This window comes from Phaseolus vulgaris, chromosome 8, assembly GCF_000499845.2.
Source record: "Phaseolus vulgaris cultivar G19833 chromosome 8, P. vulgaris v2.0, whole genome shotgun sequence".
Classification (NCBI taxonomy): Eukaryota; Viridiplantae; Streptophyta; class Magnoliopsida; order Fabales; family Fabaceae; genus Phaseolus; species Phaseolus vulgaris.
The window spans coordinates 34,140,844-34,160,311 of NC_023752.2; the positions used below are offsets into that span (position 1 = coordinate 34,140,844).

Here is a 19,468-nt window from a genome sequence, read left to right on the forward strand (position 1 = left end):
GATCCCTTGGGGACAGCTTCTTGAGAGGCTTAGCTTTCAAGGCTCGGGCGTCCTTTGTCCAATACAAAGGAAAGCCGTCTAGAGCAGAAGGCACAAGGCTGGAACAACACACCTTGAAGAATCTACCTTTCCACTCTCTGAAGGTTTGCTGGAAAGGGGTCAAAAGAATCCTGCCAGGAATGTTACTAAGAGTTACCGATAGGTTATTTCTCTGCCTCTTCACCTCGAAGAAGTGAAGGAAAATATCTACGGAGGGTGCACATCCAAGAAAGCCAAGCAGAATGTCAAAGGCCTTCACGAAGGCCCAACTGTTAGGATACAGTTGGGCTGGGGCAATGTTCATCTCTGTTAACAGCTCCCTCTCGAACCTGGAAAAAGGAAGGCGTACGCCGACACACTTAAAGACTACTTGGTAAAAATAGAAAAAGGGGACCCCATTATTGGATCGTTCATCCCCGCACACCGGTTCCCCCAGGGAACAAGGGAGCACGACGATGACGGTTATAGGAACACTCTTCCCCCACGTGTTCCCTCAGGGCCCTAGTAGAGAGTAAGCAAGAATGCTCGTCGAGGAGTTCACTCGAAGCCCAGGGGTAAAGATCTTTATGAGCCACCCTGGAAGAAGCAAGGTTGGCAGACATTTTAGTGCGTGCTATCTGAGAAGGAGCTAAAGATCAAAGAGGAAGGGCTCAGCAGTAGAGTAGAGGAAGGGGCTGGCAAAGAAAGAACACAGGGGAAGTTCTTGAGAAGAAGATGAATAGCGCAAGAAAGATCTAAAGAGGTAAAGGCAGAGAGTTAAGGTACGGGGTTTTCAAAGATTTGAGCGCTACAATTAAAGCACTAAAAAACGTTAAAGCAAACGTCCTACGACTGGACCGCGTGTCACGAGGTTAAGGTGCAAACTGAAGTGTCACTTTTCTTGCTCAGAGAATATCACATCGTCAGAGTCCTGGAGGGTACGCAGAGAATGTCACGTCAATCGGTCAGGAGGCGACACATCATCAGAACGCCGCGTGGGCAGCAGGGGCGAGGCCTTAGTCTTTTAGCTAAAACAAGTACCAGCTCAAGACTGGGGGCTTGTGTACAGTCCCGTCCCCGGGCGTTTACCAAAAGTCAAAGTCAATCCAAAGTAAGACGTAGATCGCCAAGGTAAGACGTCGCCCTAAAGTTGGGTGAATGCGCTGTGGGACCTTCCGCACAGAGTAAGCGATCGGGTCAAAGGGGCACGTGACAATGCCCTCGTGCTCATTAAAGATCTCCAAAGAAGGGCTGCATGCATGACACGTGGTCAATTAGGGGACCCGCGAAGCATGTTGGCACGAGAGATACGACGCTCAAGTTAGAACCCAAGCGGCCACAAGGTTATTGATTGCACTCCAAATAAGGGAGGTCCATGTGCCAGATACGCTCAGATCCTAGGAATAGCGGCGCAAGGGCCTTCTCCAAGGAACCCTAGATAAGAGCAGCAGCAAAGGTAAACCCTCGTTTGCATCTATATAAAGGGCACAAAGAGCCCTAGTAAGGTACGTTTTCATAATTACACAGAGCACTAAACCCTAGTTGCTCTTGACGGCGCACCCAGCTGTGAGCTCAAGGCAACCAGGGCAACACAGTTTAGCAACACAGTTCCATTCATTGAGATAATCATACAGTCTTTAGTCACTTTGGTGTTTCTCGCTAGCTGACTTGATCGTCGGAGTGCAAACGGCCACGAGGGCGCCCCTTTGTTCTTCTTTTCAGGTACCCATAGACAAGCTAGAATGAAGGTGCTCCAGCTCGTGAGGACAACCCACTCAATAAAGACGACCCAGGTCAACCGGCCGGAATAATTGTAAACAATCCATAAGAAATTATTTATTACCTATCCTTATAGGTATTCTCCCTCCCTTTCTTTTTAATCTTTTGGTAGTTCTAAATGTTTGGAGTATTTGTTAGAAGAGTTTGGGGATATTTTTCAAGATCCTCCTAAGGTTTTACCTCCTCTTAGAGAAATTCAAAATCAAATTGACTTTATCCTTGGAGATTATCTATAAAAATCACCTGCGTATAGAACTAATCCAAAAGAGTCTAAAGAGATCCAACAACAAGTCAATCGTTTGGAAAGATGTTATAAAAGTAGCAAGTTTGACAAAGACACAAAGTTCTTGACTCACTTATGTTAAAGATGGGAAGCTTTGATGTGCCAAATCCAAGTGAATCTTGAAGCTGTGTGATGTTTTAGGTTTAGGTTTTGGTTTGGGGTTTAGAATCTTTGTAAGATCAGTTTTGAATCTCAGACAAAGCTCATTTTAAACTGTTTTTTAAAGGTTAAAGTGTTTTTCCATGTAAAGGGAAAAACAACCGATTAAAGTGTCGAGATAATCGGTTGTTTGTAACTTAGCTGGCAAAGAAGGTTTTAAAAATGTTTTATAACTGACAAGAGCATTCAACCGGTTAATTCGTGGTTTTAACCGATTAAATGTGTGTTCTTGTAACATTTTTTTGAAAATTTGTTTTAACTACTTTGATTGTTTAAGATTTTCTTTAACGTTAGCATTTCAAGGTTTATAAATATGTTTTTTATTCAAACGTTTAGAGATTGATGAAACAAAAACTTTTGATACTCTGAGCTGAGATTGATTTGAGAGATTACGAAACTGTTTATGAAAAGGTTTCAAACAAGTTTTTAGCAAGATTGCTTTGTGCTTTGCTTTCTTTGAAAGAACTGGTCAATAAGGTGCTGGTGTATTGTGTTTTACCAAGTGTTTTCTAATCCTGTTCAAGTTCTTGTAATTGTTCATATAACATTCTGTATATCTGTGTAAAATCCTGTAAAGTCAGTGGGATTCTGGCTTGAGGTGGTTGTTGTGTGCAAGAAGGGTGAGTAGGCTTTGTGGGATTCAAAGTGACCTTCTTGTGTGTGGTGTTTGTGTAATCTGTGATTGGTTGCATAGTGAAATCTCAGTGGTTTGATTGAGGACTGGATGCATCTTTGTGATAGAGTGAACCAGTATAATCTTTGTGTGTAATTCTCTCTATCTTTTCTCTCTATATTTGTTTGTATTTTCCGCTGTCGTAAACAACCGGTTAAATTGTTATTTTAACAGATTATATTTCTGCTTTTGTTTGGTAATTTGATTAGCTTTCTAAATTGCTTTTCTGGATTGATTGAAAAAGTTTTATTCTAAGCCAAGTATTTGCGAAAACGGTTTGAAAACAATTCACCCCCCCTCTTGTTGTAGCCATCAAACCTAACAATTGGCATCAAGAGCAGGTTCTTGAAATTTATTCAAGTTTTTTTATTTCTGATGTTTTGAAATTCTTGATGGCTGATAACAGTGTTTTTGGGGAAGGTGCCTCTTTGCACAAACCACCCTTGTTGATGGAGAAGTGCCTTCATTGTTTTTAGAGATTGTTGGTGAAGGGCGGAAGCATCATGGATTGAAGACGAAGCAAGGTCCTCCTAAGAGTGATGGTGACCTTGAAGGTGCATGAGAAGTGGGGATTGAGAGTGGTGAGGCCAACTATACTTGGATAAGGGGATTTGTGAAGATCAATAGCCTAACCTAAGAGGTTTTTAGGCAAGAAGTGAAATTGACACAATTTGGCAGCAATTCACAAAGTATATTAATCTTGCAAAACTAAGAGTCAAGGCACTCCCTAAATAGCATAGGAGGTCGGTTTACACAAGGTGAAAATGAGAGGGAAATTCAAATGCTATGCAAGTGTGAATGGCGCCTAAAATTTAGCACATGGGAGGTAAGTTCTAGAATCTAGCATGTGCAAGTATATCTAGAACTTACGCTCCTCCTTGGGCTAATGTGGGTCTGTCCTAAGTTTAATTATGAGTTTAGGGAACTATAATTAAACTTAGGTTAGCATTTTAGGTACCAATTTGCATGTTCAACAAAATTACAAATAAATAGTCTATGCTACTTTTACAAGAAATTAAAAGCTATTCTACGCTAGGAACTTTGGCATCTTTGAACATGTAGAGATAGGTCTCTCTGTCATCAGTAGCAGGGTTCCAATCCTCTTCAAGCTTTCTAGCCATGGCCCTAGTGATTGGCCCAATATGACAAGGTGGTGGGCTTTTAGTTGTAGTGGTGCTTGGGCGACTTTCATCACTTGTTCTGTGGTCAAAACTATCCTATTTGGTGCATAAGAATTAAATTCTTTATTCAATCCTTAGATAAGAATATTTGGAATATTATTTCAAATAATACCTATGTGCATATGACTGAAATTAATGAATCTTCTATAGAACATCTTGATTGTATGGCATAGCATATTATTGTGTCTGGTTTAGACTCTGATGTACTGCTCGAGATCTCAGAATGCACTACAGCTAAAGGAATGTGGGACAGACTTGAGGAATTGCATAAGAATCCAAGGAGTGACTTGGTGGATAAAGAAGAGTCATCTGTTGGCTCAATCTCTTCTGAAAACGAAGTGGAAGTCTGCTTCATGACCAAGGGAGAATCAGAATCAAGCCAAGTAAGTACAACCTCTTCTAATAAGTGTGAAAGTTATTTTCAATTACTTGATGCTTTCCAAGAAATACATGAAGAAGCTAAAAGATTGACTTTTTCAAATAACTGATTGAGATATGAAAACAACAGGTTGAAAATTCTAATTTGATGCATGAAATATCCTCTTGCAAATGTGATTCAAATTTTTGCAAAAACTGTGAGTCTCTTCAAGAGAAAGTCTTATATCTTGTGAAAACAATTGATGTTATTTCGAAAGGAAAATAAAATTTTGAAAATGTGTTAGCATCCCAAACATGTGTCTTTGGAAAATTTGGCTTGGGTTTTAACCCCCAAAGCAAACAAAGTGGGTGCACAAAACCTTTTTCAACTTTCACTCGAAAAGAATCGGTTAAAGCATCAAAATAACTGGTCGTTTGTTGTTTCTATTGCATGAAAAAGGGACATTCTATTAGGTTCTGCAGAATCAAAAAGTTTTCTGTACCTAAGGGTATTCTGAAATGGGTTCCTAAAGAGCCTAATGATTCTTGGAAACACACTAAACACCTATGGACCCAAATTCACAAGGGGACCAGATTTGGCAACTTGATTTTGTTTCTTTTGTAGGGATGGTTGGAGAGAAAACAACACCTATGGTATCTAGATAGTGGTTGTTCAAAACATATGACAGGTGATGCATCCAGGTTCATTAGCATTTCTCTCAAACCAGATGGCCATGTAACCTACGGTGATAATAACAAGGGAAGAATTCTTGGCAAAGGTACAATAGGTAACGAAAGTAGTTTGCTTATTCATGATGTACTTTATGTTGAAGGTTTGAAGCACAACTTGCTTAGCATCAGTCAGATTTGTGATAGAGGTTATCAAGTGACCTTTAAGACCAACTCATGTGAAATCCGCTTACTTAATTCAAAGAATGTTCTTCTCATTGGTAAGAGATCTAGCAACATTTATCTTCTTGATATATCTAGTCATGCATCATTAGATTGTCTTCTGTCAAAGCATGAAGAGTCTTGGTTGTGGCATAGAAGGTTTTCTCATATTCATACCAAACGAACTGGTTTATGTCTTTCCCAAACTCAAATTTGATAAAGAACATGTATGTGAAGCATGTCAAAGGGGGAAACAAACTAGAAAATCTTTTCCTTTGAAAAAATGTGTTTCAACTTCAAAACCCTTTGAACTTTTGCACATGGATCTTTTCGGTCCTTCTAGGACTATGAGTCTTGGAGGAAATCTATATGGTCTTGTTGTTGTAGATGACCATTCCAGGTACACTTGGACACTTTTTCTACATTCAAAGAAGAATGCTTATTCAGAGTTTAAGAAGCTTGCAAGGAAACTTCAGAATATGTGCTGCAGCAACATAGGAGCCATAAGAAGTGATCATGGAAGGGAGTTCCAAAACAAAAAGTTCATTAGCTTCTGCAGCAAATTGGGGATTTCTCATAACTTCTCTGCACAAAGAACACCGCAACAGAATGATGTGGTGGAAAGGAAGAATAGGTCTCTAGAGGAGCTTGCAAGGACCATTCTAAATGATTCTGGTCTACCAAAATGTTTCTGGGCTGATGCTGTGAGGACTGCATGCTACGTGATTAATAGAGTGTTGATTCGGCCTATATTGAAGAAAACACCTTATGAGTTGTTGAATGGGAGAAAGCCAAATGTGAACCACCTAAAAGTCTTTGGTTGTAAGTGTTATGGCCTTAACAATGGCAAGGAAAGCTTAGGTAAGTTTGATGCTAAGTCAGATAAAGGTATATTTCTGGGTTACTCTCTAATAGTCATGCTTATAGAGTGTTCAATAAAAAGCGTATGACTGTGGAAGAATCCATTCATGTTATTTTTTATGAGACTAACAATTATGAACAAGCTGTAGCTAAGATCAATACAGAGGAGGAAGATCAAAACATCTTTTTAAAGAATCTTAATAGCAACACAAAAATTCAACTGATTGAATCCTCGATAAAACTCTGTAGTAGGAAGATCTGCCAAAAGATTGGAAGGTTCCTAAGGATCTGTCCATTGACAACATCATAGGTCAAATCCTCAAAGGAGTTTCAACCAGAAGGCATGTAGCAGAGTTCTGCAATCAGTTTGCAATCAGTGTGTGAAGTTTTGGAGGATAAATTCTGGACAGCAGCTATGCAAGAAGAGTTAAATCAATTTGTAAGGAATGAAGTTTGGACTCTTATTCCAAGAACCAATCAAATGAATGTGATAGGTACCAAGTGGGTTTTCATAAACAAATCTGATGACTCAGGCGTCATTACAAGAAACAAAGCGAGACTAATGGCCAAAAGATACAATCAAACTGAAGGCATCGATTATGATGAAACCTTCGCACCTGTTGCAAGGTTGGAAGCGATAAGGTTGTTATTAGCTTTTTCTTGTATGAGTGGTTTTAAATTGTTTCAGATGGATGTGAAGAGTGCATTTCTCAATGGGTTCGTGAAAGAGGAGATATATGTCGCACAACCATGGTTGTCAAACTCGTGAGTCAACTCGTTGACTCGCCCGAGTTCACGTTCCCACTTTGCCTTATCGAGTTAACTCGGTAGCAGACTCGGTTTTGAGGTAAACTCGGTGGACTCGGTGTGGAATCGGTAGACTCGGTGTGGACTCGCGACCCTGGTCCGAGTTGGCGAGTCCAACTGGGTTTTTTTCTTTAAAAAAAAACTGTGTCGTTTTGAATGGGGGGCCTGAATGAAATAAAAAAACTTAGAGGTTTTTGCGTTTTGTTTTGTGTTTCTATTCTGTTCTGTGGAGTGTGGCAGCGATAGATTGAGTTGTGAGTTGCAGTGGTGGTGGTCGCGTCGCGAGTTGCTGCAGGTTGCTGTACGTGGTGGTGGCGTCGCGAGTTGTTGCAGGTGTTGGCGTCGCGTTGCTGCAGGTGGGGCGTCGCGGTGGTGCGTTGCGGTGGTCGCGTCGGAGTGTTCGTCGGACTCGTGGGTTGTTGCAGGTGAGGTGTCGCGGTGGTGCGTTGTGGTGGTCGCGTCGGAGTGTTCGTCAGACTTATGGGTTGTTGCTGCTCATCATATAAGGTTAGAGTTGGGTGGTGTGAAATTAGGGTAGGAAAGGGAAGGGATTATTAGGGTTCTGTTTTTTTTAATTGGCTGCAGAATGAACTGTTTTTTAATTGAGAATAGTTGCTGGTTGCCCTTAAGTTTTGTTTTTTTGACAAAAATTGAATTTGGAGGAGCAGTATTTTTGTTAAGAAATGTCTGGGAGTGGATCAAATTCAAGTGAGCTCAATAGAACTACATCTGCATCTTCTAATAGAAGTAAAAATGCTCCAGGAAATAGAACTGATGTTGGATGGAAGCATGGGATAGATATTAATGGAAATGGTAAAAAAGTGAAGTGTAGTTATTGTTCAAAGACTGTGAGTGGAGGAATATTTAGGTTCAAGCATCATCTTGCTAGAACTAGGGAGGACTCTGAACCTTGTTGTTCTGTTCCAGAAGAAATAAGAGATTTGATGATAAAAATTGTTGCAGAAGCTAAGCAAGCCTCTTTGAAAAAAAGAAAGTTAAATATAATTGATGAAGACCAAGGATGTGAGGGGCTTGAAGAAAGACAACATATATTTGGTTCTAAAGGAAAAGAAAAAGTTGGTAGTAGGGGGGCAGTTCAAGCTACCATAAATCAAATGATGAAGAAAGGTTATAAAGAAGAAGTGGATGCTCAAGTTGCTGAATGTTTTTACACAGGTGTCATTCCGTTTAATGTAATTAAAAATCCAGCTTTTTACAAAGATGTGTAAAATGATTGGAAAATATGGAGCTGGCTATAAACCCCCATCTTATCATGATATTAGAGAAAATCTATTGAAGAAAGAAATTGACAAAACTGATTTAGTGCTTCAAGAATACAAGGAAGAGTGGAAGAAAACAGGTTGCACAATCATGTCTGATGGGTGGACAGATAAAAAGAGGCGTTCTATTTGCAACTTCTTGGGAAATAGTCCTAAAGGGACTGTTTTTATGTATTCATTGGACACCTCAGACATATAAAAAACAACAGATAAAGTTTTTAAGATGCTGGATGATGTTGTTGAATTAGTTGGAGAAGAAAGTGTGGTGCAAGTGGTGACTGATAATGCTGCAAATGTAAAGGCAGTTGGAGAGTTGTTGTTGCAATAAAGGGAGCATTTGTATTGGACCCCATGTGCTGCACACTGCATTGATTTGATTTTTGAAGATTTTGAAAAGAAGTTGAAGGTCCATGAGCTTACTATCCAGAAAGGAAGAAACATCACCACTTATATTTATGGCAGATCCATGCTAATTAGCATGTTGAAGAAGTTCACAAAAGAAAGAGACTTGATAAGACCGGGTGTAACTAGATTTGCCACCGCTTATTTAACTCTAGATTGTCTTCATGAACTGAAAGCCTCATTATTGACCATGTTCAGTTCTGAAGAATGGAAAACAAGTAAATTTGGAACTTCACAAGAGGGGAAAAAGGTTGCAAATATGATATTAGACAACCGATTTTGGAAGAATATCTCCACGTGCCTCGAAGTTGCTGCCCCTCTTATGGTGGTCCTGAGATTGGTGGATTCAGATGCAAAACCTGCAATGGGTTTCATATATGAAAAGATGGACCGTGCAAAGGAAAAGATTAAGAACAATTTTAATCATATTAAGAAAAGGTAAAAAATTTATAGCTTTTCTCTTTAAAAATTTAATTACTCCTTCTTCTTCTATTACTTATATGATAGTTGGTATTGATTACTATTGAATGAATGTATGTAGCTATGAAGAGGTTTGGAAAATAATTGATGCAAGATGGGATAATCAACTTCACTGCATGCAGCTGCATACTATCTCAATCCCCAATTCCATTATGAACCTGAGTTTAGATCTGATGATCCTGAGGTCAAAGAAGGCTTGTATACATCCATGAGAAGATTGGTTAAGGATGCTGCTGAAAGAAGGATAATTAATGTGCAACTTGTTGAGTATCATTTTGGTAGAGGAGCCTTTGCAATGGATGACGCAAAGGAAAGTAGAAAAACAATACTTCCTGGAGAATGGTGGGAGATGTTTGGGTATAGAACTCCAGAGTTGAAGAGGTTTGCTATCCAAATTCTAAGCTTGACTTGTAGCTCTTCTGGATGTGAGCGAAATTGGAGCTCATTTGAAATGGTAATTGAAGTTATTTATAATTTCTTTATTTAGTTTTATATGGTTAGTTACTAAATTTCCTATTTAATATAGGTTCATACAAAGAGAAGAAACCGTTTGCATCAGAAAAAGATGAATGATTTGGTGTATGTCATGTACAACTTGAAGTTGAGTAATAAGCAAATTAGAAAAACAGTTGCTCTTCCCTTTGATGATATTCAATCAGATGATGAATGGATAACTGAAGAGGGAGATAATATTGATGAGATTGATCAAGTTCAAGATGCAAATGTTCACTTAAATCCGACAATAACAGTTCCAACTCTAGATGCATCTGATCTTGAAAATTTGACTTTTGATGTCAATGTGGATGAAGATGAAGATGAAGATGGAGATGATGATGAAGATGATGATGGAGATGATGATGGAGATGATGGATGAGAGGATATCATTAGAGGATTGGACATAGAAATTTGAATTTCTAATTAATTAATTTCCATGACTTGAATTGAACAATTTAACTTTTGTAGTATTTGTATGACCTTCTTTATTTGAGACTTTGAAGTTAGATGATTTGGTATATTATTAATTCTCATTCAGGACTAAATGTAGTTATTTACACTTTTTTTTAATATGAAAGTAGACTCTTACGAGTCTACGAGTCGAGTCCACGAGTCGAGTCTACGAAGCTCCCACGATCTACGTAGACTCGCGAGTTTGACAACCATGCGCACAACCACTTGGCTTTGAAGATCACAAACATCTAGAGTGTGTATACAAGCTCAAGAAGGCATTGTATGGCCTCAAACAAGTACCACATCAATGGTATGAGAGGCTAAGTGATGGAAGAGGCCCCAACACCAATCCATTGAAAGGCCACCAAAATGTCAAATTGAGGCAACCACTAGAGTTATGGTCAAAGAGGGGTCAAGAGGACGCATTCTACATGTCATAAACTCTAGTGTGGAATAGTTTTTACTTTTTTGTCGAAAGTAGCATAGTTTAATTCTTTTGTATTTTTTTGAGACATGCAAAGTGGTACCTGAAATGCTAACCTAAGTTTAATTAGAGTTTCCTACTCCTAATTAGACTTAGCTCCAACCCACATTTAGCCTAAGTGGAGCGTAAGGTTCTAGAACTCCTAGCACATGGAAGAATTCTAGAACCTACTTCCCATGTGCTGAATTTAGGAGCCACCTTCCCATGTGCCAACATTTGAATTTCCCTCCAATTCTCTTTTCAAATTCAGCCTATATATAGAGGAGCTTGGGTCGTGTAAATTCAAGATTAATTCATTAGTGAAATGATGCCAAATTTGTGCCATTCTCACTCTTTGCCTAAACTCTCTTAGGATTAGGGTATTAATCTTCCGAAATTCCACCTTCAAGAAGAGTAGGCCTCACCTCTCTTAAACCACACTTCTCATGCACCTCCAAGGCTATCATCACTTTTAAGAGAGCCTTGTTTCGCCAACAATCCATGGAGCTTCCGCATTCATCAACAAAAACCACAAGAAAGGAGACACAAATCCATCATTTGGTATCATGAGCTATGGTTCTTAAAGAGCTAAGTGTGCCTTCTTCTTTTCATTTTAATTTCTGTGTTTGATTCTGGATTCCTTGTTGTTCATCACTTCCATATTGTCTTGCTGTTTTTTAATTTTCGTTTTGAATTGGTGTGCTGTTTGGAAATTCCAATTGGTACATCGTGTTCAATTGTTCTTGAGCAATTCTTGTGCAATTTTGTGTAGGATTCCATATAGTTTGTGTTGTTGTTGTTAGAATATATGGCCTTAAACGAGAGGCGGGTGAATTGTTTAAGAGGGATTTTCGCAAACTTTGAAGGTATAATGAAAATCAATGCTGAATGACAGAGAAAGAAATCAAAGAAACAAAGAACCAAAACTGTTTCAAGATGATATCAGAAAAACAATCGGTTGTTTCTTCGAAACAATCGGTTGTTTTTATCAGCAGTTTATAAAAACAACTTAAAAACAGAATTTAAAGAGTAAAAGATAAGAGATAAGCACGCAAGCAATTTATACTGGTTCACTCTTACACCAAGAGTTGTTGAAGATGGTTGCTGCCCCTTCAAGATTGTGCTTGATGAAGACTTTTATGTACATTTCATTTGTATTTTGCTTTGCTTTAAGTGTGTCTTAGGTAGTGCTTAGAGGTTGTCTAAGAGTGGGCTTTTTGCTGAGTAACTCACCTCATAACCACTGGCCATGTGATAAGAACAAACATAAGTTTTCTTAAACTGTTTTTCACATGTTTTACAAAAAACACGTTTACTGCATAAAAATAAATCTGTTCTTTTCTAAATAAACAGATTCATTTTTACACTGATGCCTTGGCTAAGTCTTGTAAAAATTAGATTTTGTGCATCATGTATTTTGACTAAGTCTTCTATCTTTCAAAACGACTGAGTTTTAAATAGTTAAACTTTCTCTGTTTTCGCTTTGAAAAATAAATCTGTTCATCTGTAAATGAATAGATTCTTTGTCTCTGGTGCCATGTCAAGCTTAAACGATTTTAGTTTTATCTCAGTACCAGAATGGTTGACTAAGTCTCCTCTCTTAACAAATTCTCTAACTGCTTTTGAAAATAAATCTGTTCATTTTATTTTCAATCTGTTCATTTTATAACAGCTTTAACTGTTTTTCAAAATTTTGTTATAAGTTGGTTTTCTATAAAATGAAAACTTGTTTCTGAGTTTAATAATCGTTCATACATTTGCAAAAACAAGTTTTACAGCAGAGAATCAAAAGTTTACAAAGGATTAGCATTTGTTCTTCAAAGATTTCAAAAAACACAAAGTGCTTGTTCTTGGTTTGGTTCCAAAAGCTTGGTGTGAGGTGCTGCTACTGTTCTAGCAATCTTGCCTACTGGTTTAAGGCAGATCTTTGTATCCTCAATCAGATGTAGTCGTTTCACTTCTCATTTCTTGTAATTGTTTGGTTGAACACTCTTCTTGATAGGTTTTCTTGGAGAGTGTATGTGAGCTGAAATAGGTTTTTTTAGCAAGAGTACCTAAGTCCTTGTAGGTTTCAAGAACAGTGGGAATTGTACTTGGTTGTATTGTGTTTTAGTGATTTCCACCTGGTTTTGGTGAAGACTGGATGTAGCTCAGTTGAGTGAACCAGTATAACTGCTTGTGTTCATTCTCTCTCACTCTCTGCAATTTCGTTTCTGCATAATTGATAAAACAGCAAAGAAATAAATCTGTTCAATTGAAAATAAATCTATTCTTTTTGGGCACTGTGCATACTGTTCTAAATTTCTGAAAAAGTTGTTTGAATCTGATAAGAACATATAAAATCTGCTAAAAGCCACTGGAACAGATTGACTGTTATAGGTTGCTCAAGAAATTGTCAAAGCTATTAATTGAACCTTAAACAATTCCTTAAAGTTGAAGTTTGCTGTTCTGTGATTCACTGTTCTTAATTTCTGGAAAACTGTCTGGTTTCAATAAGAACACTGATAATCTGTTAAAGGCTAATAAAACAGGTTGTGTGTGATAGATTGTCTCACTAATTGTCAAGCCCTTAACTGAACCTAAATCACACGAATTGGAATTAAGGTTTGTTGTTTTTGTGTTTCACTGGTTTTTCAATCTGATATCTGTGTGTGTGCATCTGGAAAATCTATTTGCATAATCTTGTGATTAACCTTGCTGTATTAAAGGCTTTTCAAATAAAAACAGTGCTGAAATAAATCTGTTAATTTTCACATAAATCGATTTATTTTCTGTAAAACTGGGTTAAACATTGTTTCTGCGAGAAAGTTTTAAAAGGTCAATTCACCCCCCCCCCCCCCCCCCTCTTGAACTTTGACACTATTAAACCCAACAAGAGCTACATCCAGTCCCCAGAAACCACTGGGTATTCCACTATGCAATCAAAACCAGATTACAAACACCACACACCAAAGTAGTGACCTTGAACCCCTCAAGAAACGCACTACCTTTAGCAAACCACACCAAGAGTGTTGATCTTGAACCCCTCAAGAACACACAACACTCCTTGGCAACACAACTATAGAAATACAGTAATCAAGGAAGAAGGGAATAGAATACACCTGGGTATTACAAAGCTTAAAGATCAGAATTACAACCCAATCCTATTCCACACACTTAAGAATGATCCAAAGATCTTTCAAATCTTGGAAAAACTGTTTTGATAAAATCTTTCTATTACTTCAAGATTAGGAGTGTAAAACTACCTTTATATAGACCAACCAAGTGGTCAAAAGCATTTAATAAAGGAGCCAAGTTAGTTAGGATCATTTAAAACATATTAAAACCGCTTCACAAAATTCTGTTACGGTTTGCAGGAAAACAATCGGTTGTTTTGTCGAAACAATCGATTGTTTTGGTTTGACAGCAAAGTCAACCAAGTTTTTCAAAAACAGCTAAGGTAAAACAACCTGTTGTTAGGTAAAACAACCTGTTGCATTTTTGACAGCTTTTTAGAAAACACATCTTTTCAAAAGGTTAAAGATTCAAATGAACTTGGATCATCTTAAGGAGTGAATTAACAAGTTTCAAACAACTAGACAACACACGCACACCCAGCAGCAAGGTCTTCAAGCTTTCCTCTTGGATTTGGAGACATCAAAGCATCTTGTTCAACAATCTCCCCCTATTTGATGAAGACAAATCCCTGGTTTGTTTGTGTTGTTGTTTTTGAACTTGAAAGGTCCTGCAAAACAGAATTTGTGCATATACAAAGCAAGTATACCAGCAGGATACCCAGGCACACAAAACTAGTTTTCTGCATAAGCCTTTAAGCAGAAAAACCAGTCAAATAACCATAAAAACCAGTGCCAAAATGAGACTTGTGTATAGCAGAACTATGGTGAATAAGAGCATGGAAACAACAGAATTTAAACCATGATAAAACCAGATAACACCATAGTGTATCAGCAGCAACACAACACATAAAACCACACCATTCTCCCCTTATTTGTCTTCTCAAATAGAATGAAAGAAGGGATACAAACAACAGAATTTCTAACATTGAAAACCAGCATATAGCAGCAACATGATAAACCAGAAAACCTGTGTGTTGTAGCAGCACCATTGCAGCAACAAATCTTTGATACCATATCAGAATTGTAGCAAAATCTATGGTGTATCAGAGCTATGACAGCAGCAGAATCAAAGTACCATAGACCCCAAAAATTTCAGCAAGGAGACCACAATTTCTCCCCCTATCTTTTCTTCATCCAGCAATTCAAGTTGGTCAAATGATTGCTCAAGAGGTGGATTTGGTAGAAATATCCTTTCTTCTTTGCATTACCTCAAGCATGTTTAGAATTTCATTTGGTCTTATGAAGCCAAAAGCATAGGAAGAACATATACAACTTACTAAGCCTCTCATACCACTGCCTTGGAGCTTGCTTAAGCCCATACAAGGCCTTTTTTAGCTTGTATACATGGTTAAGATGTTGATGATCTTCAAAGCCCGATGGTTGTTCAACATAGACTACCTCATTGATGATTCCATTGAGGAAAGCACACTTAACATCCATTTGAAACAATTTGAATCCACTCATACAAGCAAAGGCCAGCAGCAACCTTACAGCTTCTAATCTTGCAACTGGAGCAAAGGTTTCACCATAATCTATGCCTTGTTCTTGATTATAACCTTTAGCCACAAGCCTTGCCTTGTTCCTTGTGATTACTCCGATTCATCCAGCTTGTTTCTGAAAACCATTTGCATCCAATGATGTTCTCCACTGAAAGATCCCTTGGAATTGTCCATTCCTTTGGTAGCTCTTCCTGTTGCAGAATTTCAACCGGTTGTTTCGCAAAATCAATCGGTTGTTTTTCTGGACAGGATTTCAGCTTCTCCAAGGTGATGTTCTGCTCATCTTCTTCTGTATAAACCTTTGTAGAACTTTGATCATTCTTCATCATAACACCTGTACTTGAAAGGTCCTGTAACACATAATTGATGCATATACAAAGCAAGTATAGCAACAAGATAACAAGACACACACAAACCAATTTTCTGCATATACAACATTAGCAGAAAAACCAGAAAATTTGAAGTAATCAAGTGTTTTCAAGTGCAGAGAAGCAACAACACAATGCACAGATTTAAAGCTAACTATACAACCAAATCAAGCATAAACTTCTCCCACTATTTGATCTACAAATAGACAATGAGAAGGGTTGTACAAAGCAGAAATCATAATGATAATAGAGTAGTCCAGCAATACAAACAATTTTGACATTTCAAGAATATAATATGTCATAGAGCTTTCAAGAAAACAAGTGGATATAATCTTTTATTAGCATACTCTGAGGCACACTCAATGCGTATTTGTCCAAAAGCAAGATTTGAAAAAGAGAAATGATTTAATCATGCATAAGCAAACTTGACAACATTATACAAAGGTGTCAAAGGAAAAACAATCGGTTGTTTCGAAAAAACAATCGGTTGTTTTACTGTGACAGCAAAAAGAACATTTTTCATAACCAAAAATTACCTTTTAAATTGATGAAAATGCAGTATGCAATTTGTTCATACCTTTGCACAGAGAACCCCAATATATTCACTAAAAAAGAAGACTTTGAGATGTTCATATGGTCACAAGACACACTTACATAAATTGAGAAATGAAAACACACATACTCTCTTTATTCTTGAAGTTTCTCTCTTAAGCACCCACTATGCATGTGTCAAGATGTCTCTTGACATTCCAAGAACCTTGCAAGACATATACAATTGAAAGAACAGGCACAGAGACATATTTTTCTTTTGATGGTTTCCCCTTTAACAGTCATTCTTCAAGTCCAAAAGTGATTTCTTGGCTGCCAAGGATACCTACAAGAAAAGATTAAGACGCAAGATTTGGTCCCCTTATGAATTTGGGTCCTATGATGTTAGTAGGAGTCTTAAGAACCTTAAAAACCTTAGGAACCCATTTCAAAATACCTTTAGGAACAGGAAACCTTCTTACTCTGCAGAATCTAATAGTGTGGCCCCTTTTCATGCAGTAATGACAAATTTCAACCGGTTGTTTCGATAAAACAACAGGTTGTTTTTCAAAGAAACTTGAAAAGGGTTTTGAAACAGATTTGTTCTTGCTGTTTGAATTAAACCCCAACCCAACCTTGCCAAAAACACATTTTTGAGAAGCAAGAACAGTTTCAAGATTGGATTGACCTTTGGAAAACTTGTCCATGGTTTTCAAAAGATATTGAACCTTCTTTTGAAGAGATTCACAATTTTCACAAAAACTTGAATCAACACACTTACAAGAAGAGTTTTGGTAAATCATTTCCAAATTTTCAAAATCAGTTTTTGAATTGTTCAACTCTTCTTCCAAGATCTTGACTCTATTTTCCAATGAGTTGTTCAAATATTTCAACCGTTTATTCAAAAGGGCCAACCTATTAGCTTCTTCATGAGTCTCATTGAAGGCCTCAAGAAGTTGACTATAGTTTTCAACATTAATGGAAGAGCTTGAACTTACACTTCTTGTGTCACTTTCTTGTCTTGTCATTTGACATAAGATTGCTTCTTCTTCATCACTTGAAGAGGAGCTTGATGAGTCATCATTATAAGCTCTTATTGATTTTCCTTTCTTCTCATGCTTCTTGAAGTTTTTCCTCTTTTTGTTGGGACATTCAGTTTTAATATGACCCTGTTCACCACATCCAAAGCATGTATATTTGTTAGTGTTAAACTCAGTAGGTTTCTTGTTATCATACCTGTTGAATGAGTCACTTTTCTTGTTTCTCTTCTTTAGGGACTTGCTGAATTTCTTAAACAGCAACCTAAATGTTTCCTCTTCACTCTCATCACTTGAGTATTAATAGTTTTTGTTCCCAACAGCTTGACTTCATCCAAATTCTTCTTTTGTCATAAGACAAACCTCTTTTCTGGATTATGAAGAGAAAGATTCAACAAAAGATTCTTCTTTTTCCATCAAGGCACTCCTTGGATTCTTGTGATACTGTTCAAGGGTATTCCACATTTCTTTGACAGAACTACATTCTGAAACCTTGAGCAATTCATTAGAATCAAGTGCAGATACAATGATGTTCATAGCTACACAATCAAGATGTTCTCTTTCAGAAGAAACATTTTCAGATATAGGCATGAGATAGGTATTTGTAATAACATTCCAGATTTTTCTATCTATAGATTCAACAAAGAATGTCATTCTTATGCACCACAATTCATATTTCATACCACAAAACAAAGGCGGTTTGCTTAAACAGGCACCTTCCCCAAAAGAAAACTTTTCAGCCATTTAAAAAAGATTTAGGATCAAAACTTGAATATCTTTCAAGAACCAAGCTCTTGATGCCAATTGTTAGAATATATGGCCTTAAATGAGAGGGGGGTGAATTGTTTAAGAGGGATTTTCGTAAACTTTGAAGGTATAATGAAAATCAATGTTGAATGACAGAGAAAGAAATCAAAGAAACAAAGAACCAAAACTGTTTCAAGATGATATCAGAAAAACAATAGGTTGTTTCTTCGAAACAATCGGTTGTTTTTATCAGCAGTTTATAAAAACAACTTAAAAAGAGAATTTAAAGAGTAAAGGGTAAGAGATTAGCACGCAAGCAATTTATACTGGTTCACTCTTACACCAAGAGCTACATCCAGTCCCCAAAAACCACTGGTATTCCACTATGCAATCAAAACCAGATTACAAACACCACACACCAAAGTAGTGACCTTGAACCCCTCAAGAAACACACTACCTTTGGCAAACCACACCAAGAGTGTTGATCTTGAACCCCTCAAGAACACACAACACTCCTTGGCAACACAACTATAGAAATACAGTAATCAAGGAAGAAGGGAATAGAATACACCTGGGTATTACAAAGCTTAAAGATCAGAATTACAACCCAATCCTATTCCACACACTTAAGAATGATCCAAAGCTCTTTCAAATCTTGGAAAAACTGTTTTGATAAAATCTTTCTGTTACTTCAAGATTAGGAGCGTAAAACTACATTTATATAGACCAACCAAGTGGTCAAAAGCATTTAATAAAGGAGCCAAGTTAGTTAGGATCATTTAAAACATATTAAAACCGCTTAACAAAATTCTGTTACGGTTTGTAGGAAAACAATAGGTTGTTTTGTCGAAACAATCGATTGTTTTGGTTTGACAGCAAAGTCAACCAAGTTTTTCAAAAAAAGCTAAGGTAAAACAACCTGTTGTTAGGTAAAACAACCTGTTGAATTTTGGACAGCTTTTTAGAAAACACATCTTTTCAAAAGGTTAAAGATTCAAATGAACTTGGATCATCTTAAGGAGTGAATTAACAAGTTTCAAACAACTAGACAACACACACACACCCAGCAGCAAGGTCTTCAAGCTTTCCTCTTGGATTTGGAGACACCAAAGCATCTTGTTCAACAGTTGTTCTGTTTTTGGTTTATTTGAGTCTTTATTGCAATTTTATTTGGTTCATATTGTGTTCATTTGAGTCATTTTGATTTTTGAATTCAATTGTGTTTTGTCAAGTAATGTTTCTCCTAATTTGTCATCAAATCCATGTAGTGTTGATTTTGTTGATAATTTTGGTTTCTTGATTTGACTTGAGTCCAGATTTATTAATTCTTTGTTTGTTCATCCTTTGGTGCATTTTTCTTTTTAGTTTGAGTTCATATTTGTATGTTAGATCCATACAAATTCATATACATTCACTCCATTGTGTTTTTGAAGTTCTTCATTCTGTTTTTAATTCCAGAATTAGGATTCACTAGCGCAGAAATGTAAAATAAATGCGGCTATTTTACATTTACAAATGCGGTTATAGAACTGCATTTGATCAGCACGCATTCGTAAATCGGAGATATACAAATGCGGTCATAGAACCACAT

At 37.3% G+C, this 19,468-nt stretch overlaps 2 protein-coding genes across 2 annotated transcripts; both read left to right on the forward strand.

Moving 5' to 3' along the window:
• The first annotated feature begins 3,731 nt into the window (after positions 1–3,731).
• Positions 3,732–5,558, forward strand: LOC137824992 (uncharacterized). The gene is made up of 4 exons (XM_068630665.1): positions 3,732–3,738; positions 4,289–4,476; positions 4,602–4,668; positions 5,140–5,558. Exons 1-4 carry the CDS (start codon positions 3,732–3,734, stop codon positions 5,556–5,558), a joined length of 681 nt encoding a protein of 226 aa, XP_068486766.1.
• Positions 5,559–8,239: 2,681 nt separating this feature from the next.
• LOC137824993 (uncharacterized) lies at positions 8,240–10,060 on the forward strand. Its single transcript, XM_068630666.1, has 5 exons — positions 8,240–8,369; positions 8,499–8,584; positions 8,690–9,059; positions 9,294–9,625; positions 9,698–10,060. The coding sequence occupies exons 1-5, from the start codon at positions 8,240–8,242 to the stop codon at positions 10,043–10,045; spliced, it is 1,266 nt and encodes a 421-aa protein (XP_068486767.1). The 3' UTR covers positions 10,046–10,060.
• Positions 10,061–19,468: the final 9,408 nt, after the last annotated feature.

Bases quoted from the DNA above. Each gene is read 5' to 3' on its own strand.
- LOC137824992 (XM_068630665.1), top strand. The intron at 4,477-4,601 runs GTAAGTACAACC...TGAAAACAACAG, and splicing joins GAGAATCAGAATCAAGCCAA to GTTGAAAATTCTAATTTGAT. The intron at 4,669-5,139 runs GTGAGTCTCTTC...AACATATGACAG, and splicing joins TTCAAATTTTTGCAAAAACT to GTGATGCATCCAGGTTCATT.
- LOC137824993 (XM_068630666.1), top strand. From the start codon at position 8,240: ATGATTGGAAAATATGGAGCTGGCTATAAACCCCCATCTTATCATGAT. The intron at 9,060-9,293 runs GTTTCATATATG...CACTGCATGCAG, and splicing joins AGATGCAAAACCTGCAATGG to CTGCATACTATCTCAATCCC. The intron at 9,626-9,697 runs GTAATTGAAGTT...TATTTAATATAG, and splicing joins ATTGGAGCTCATTTGAAATG to GTTCATACAAAGAGAAGAAA.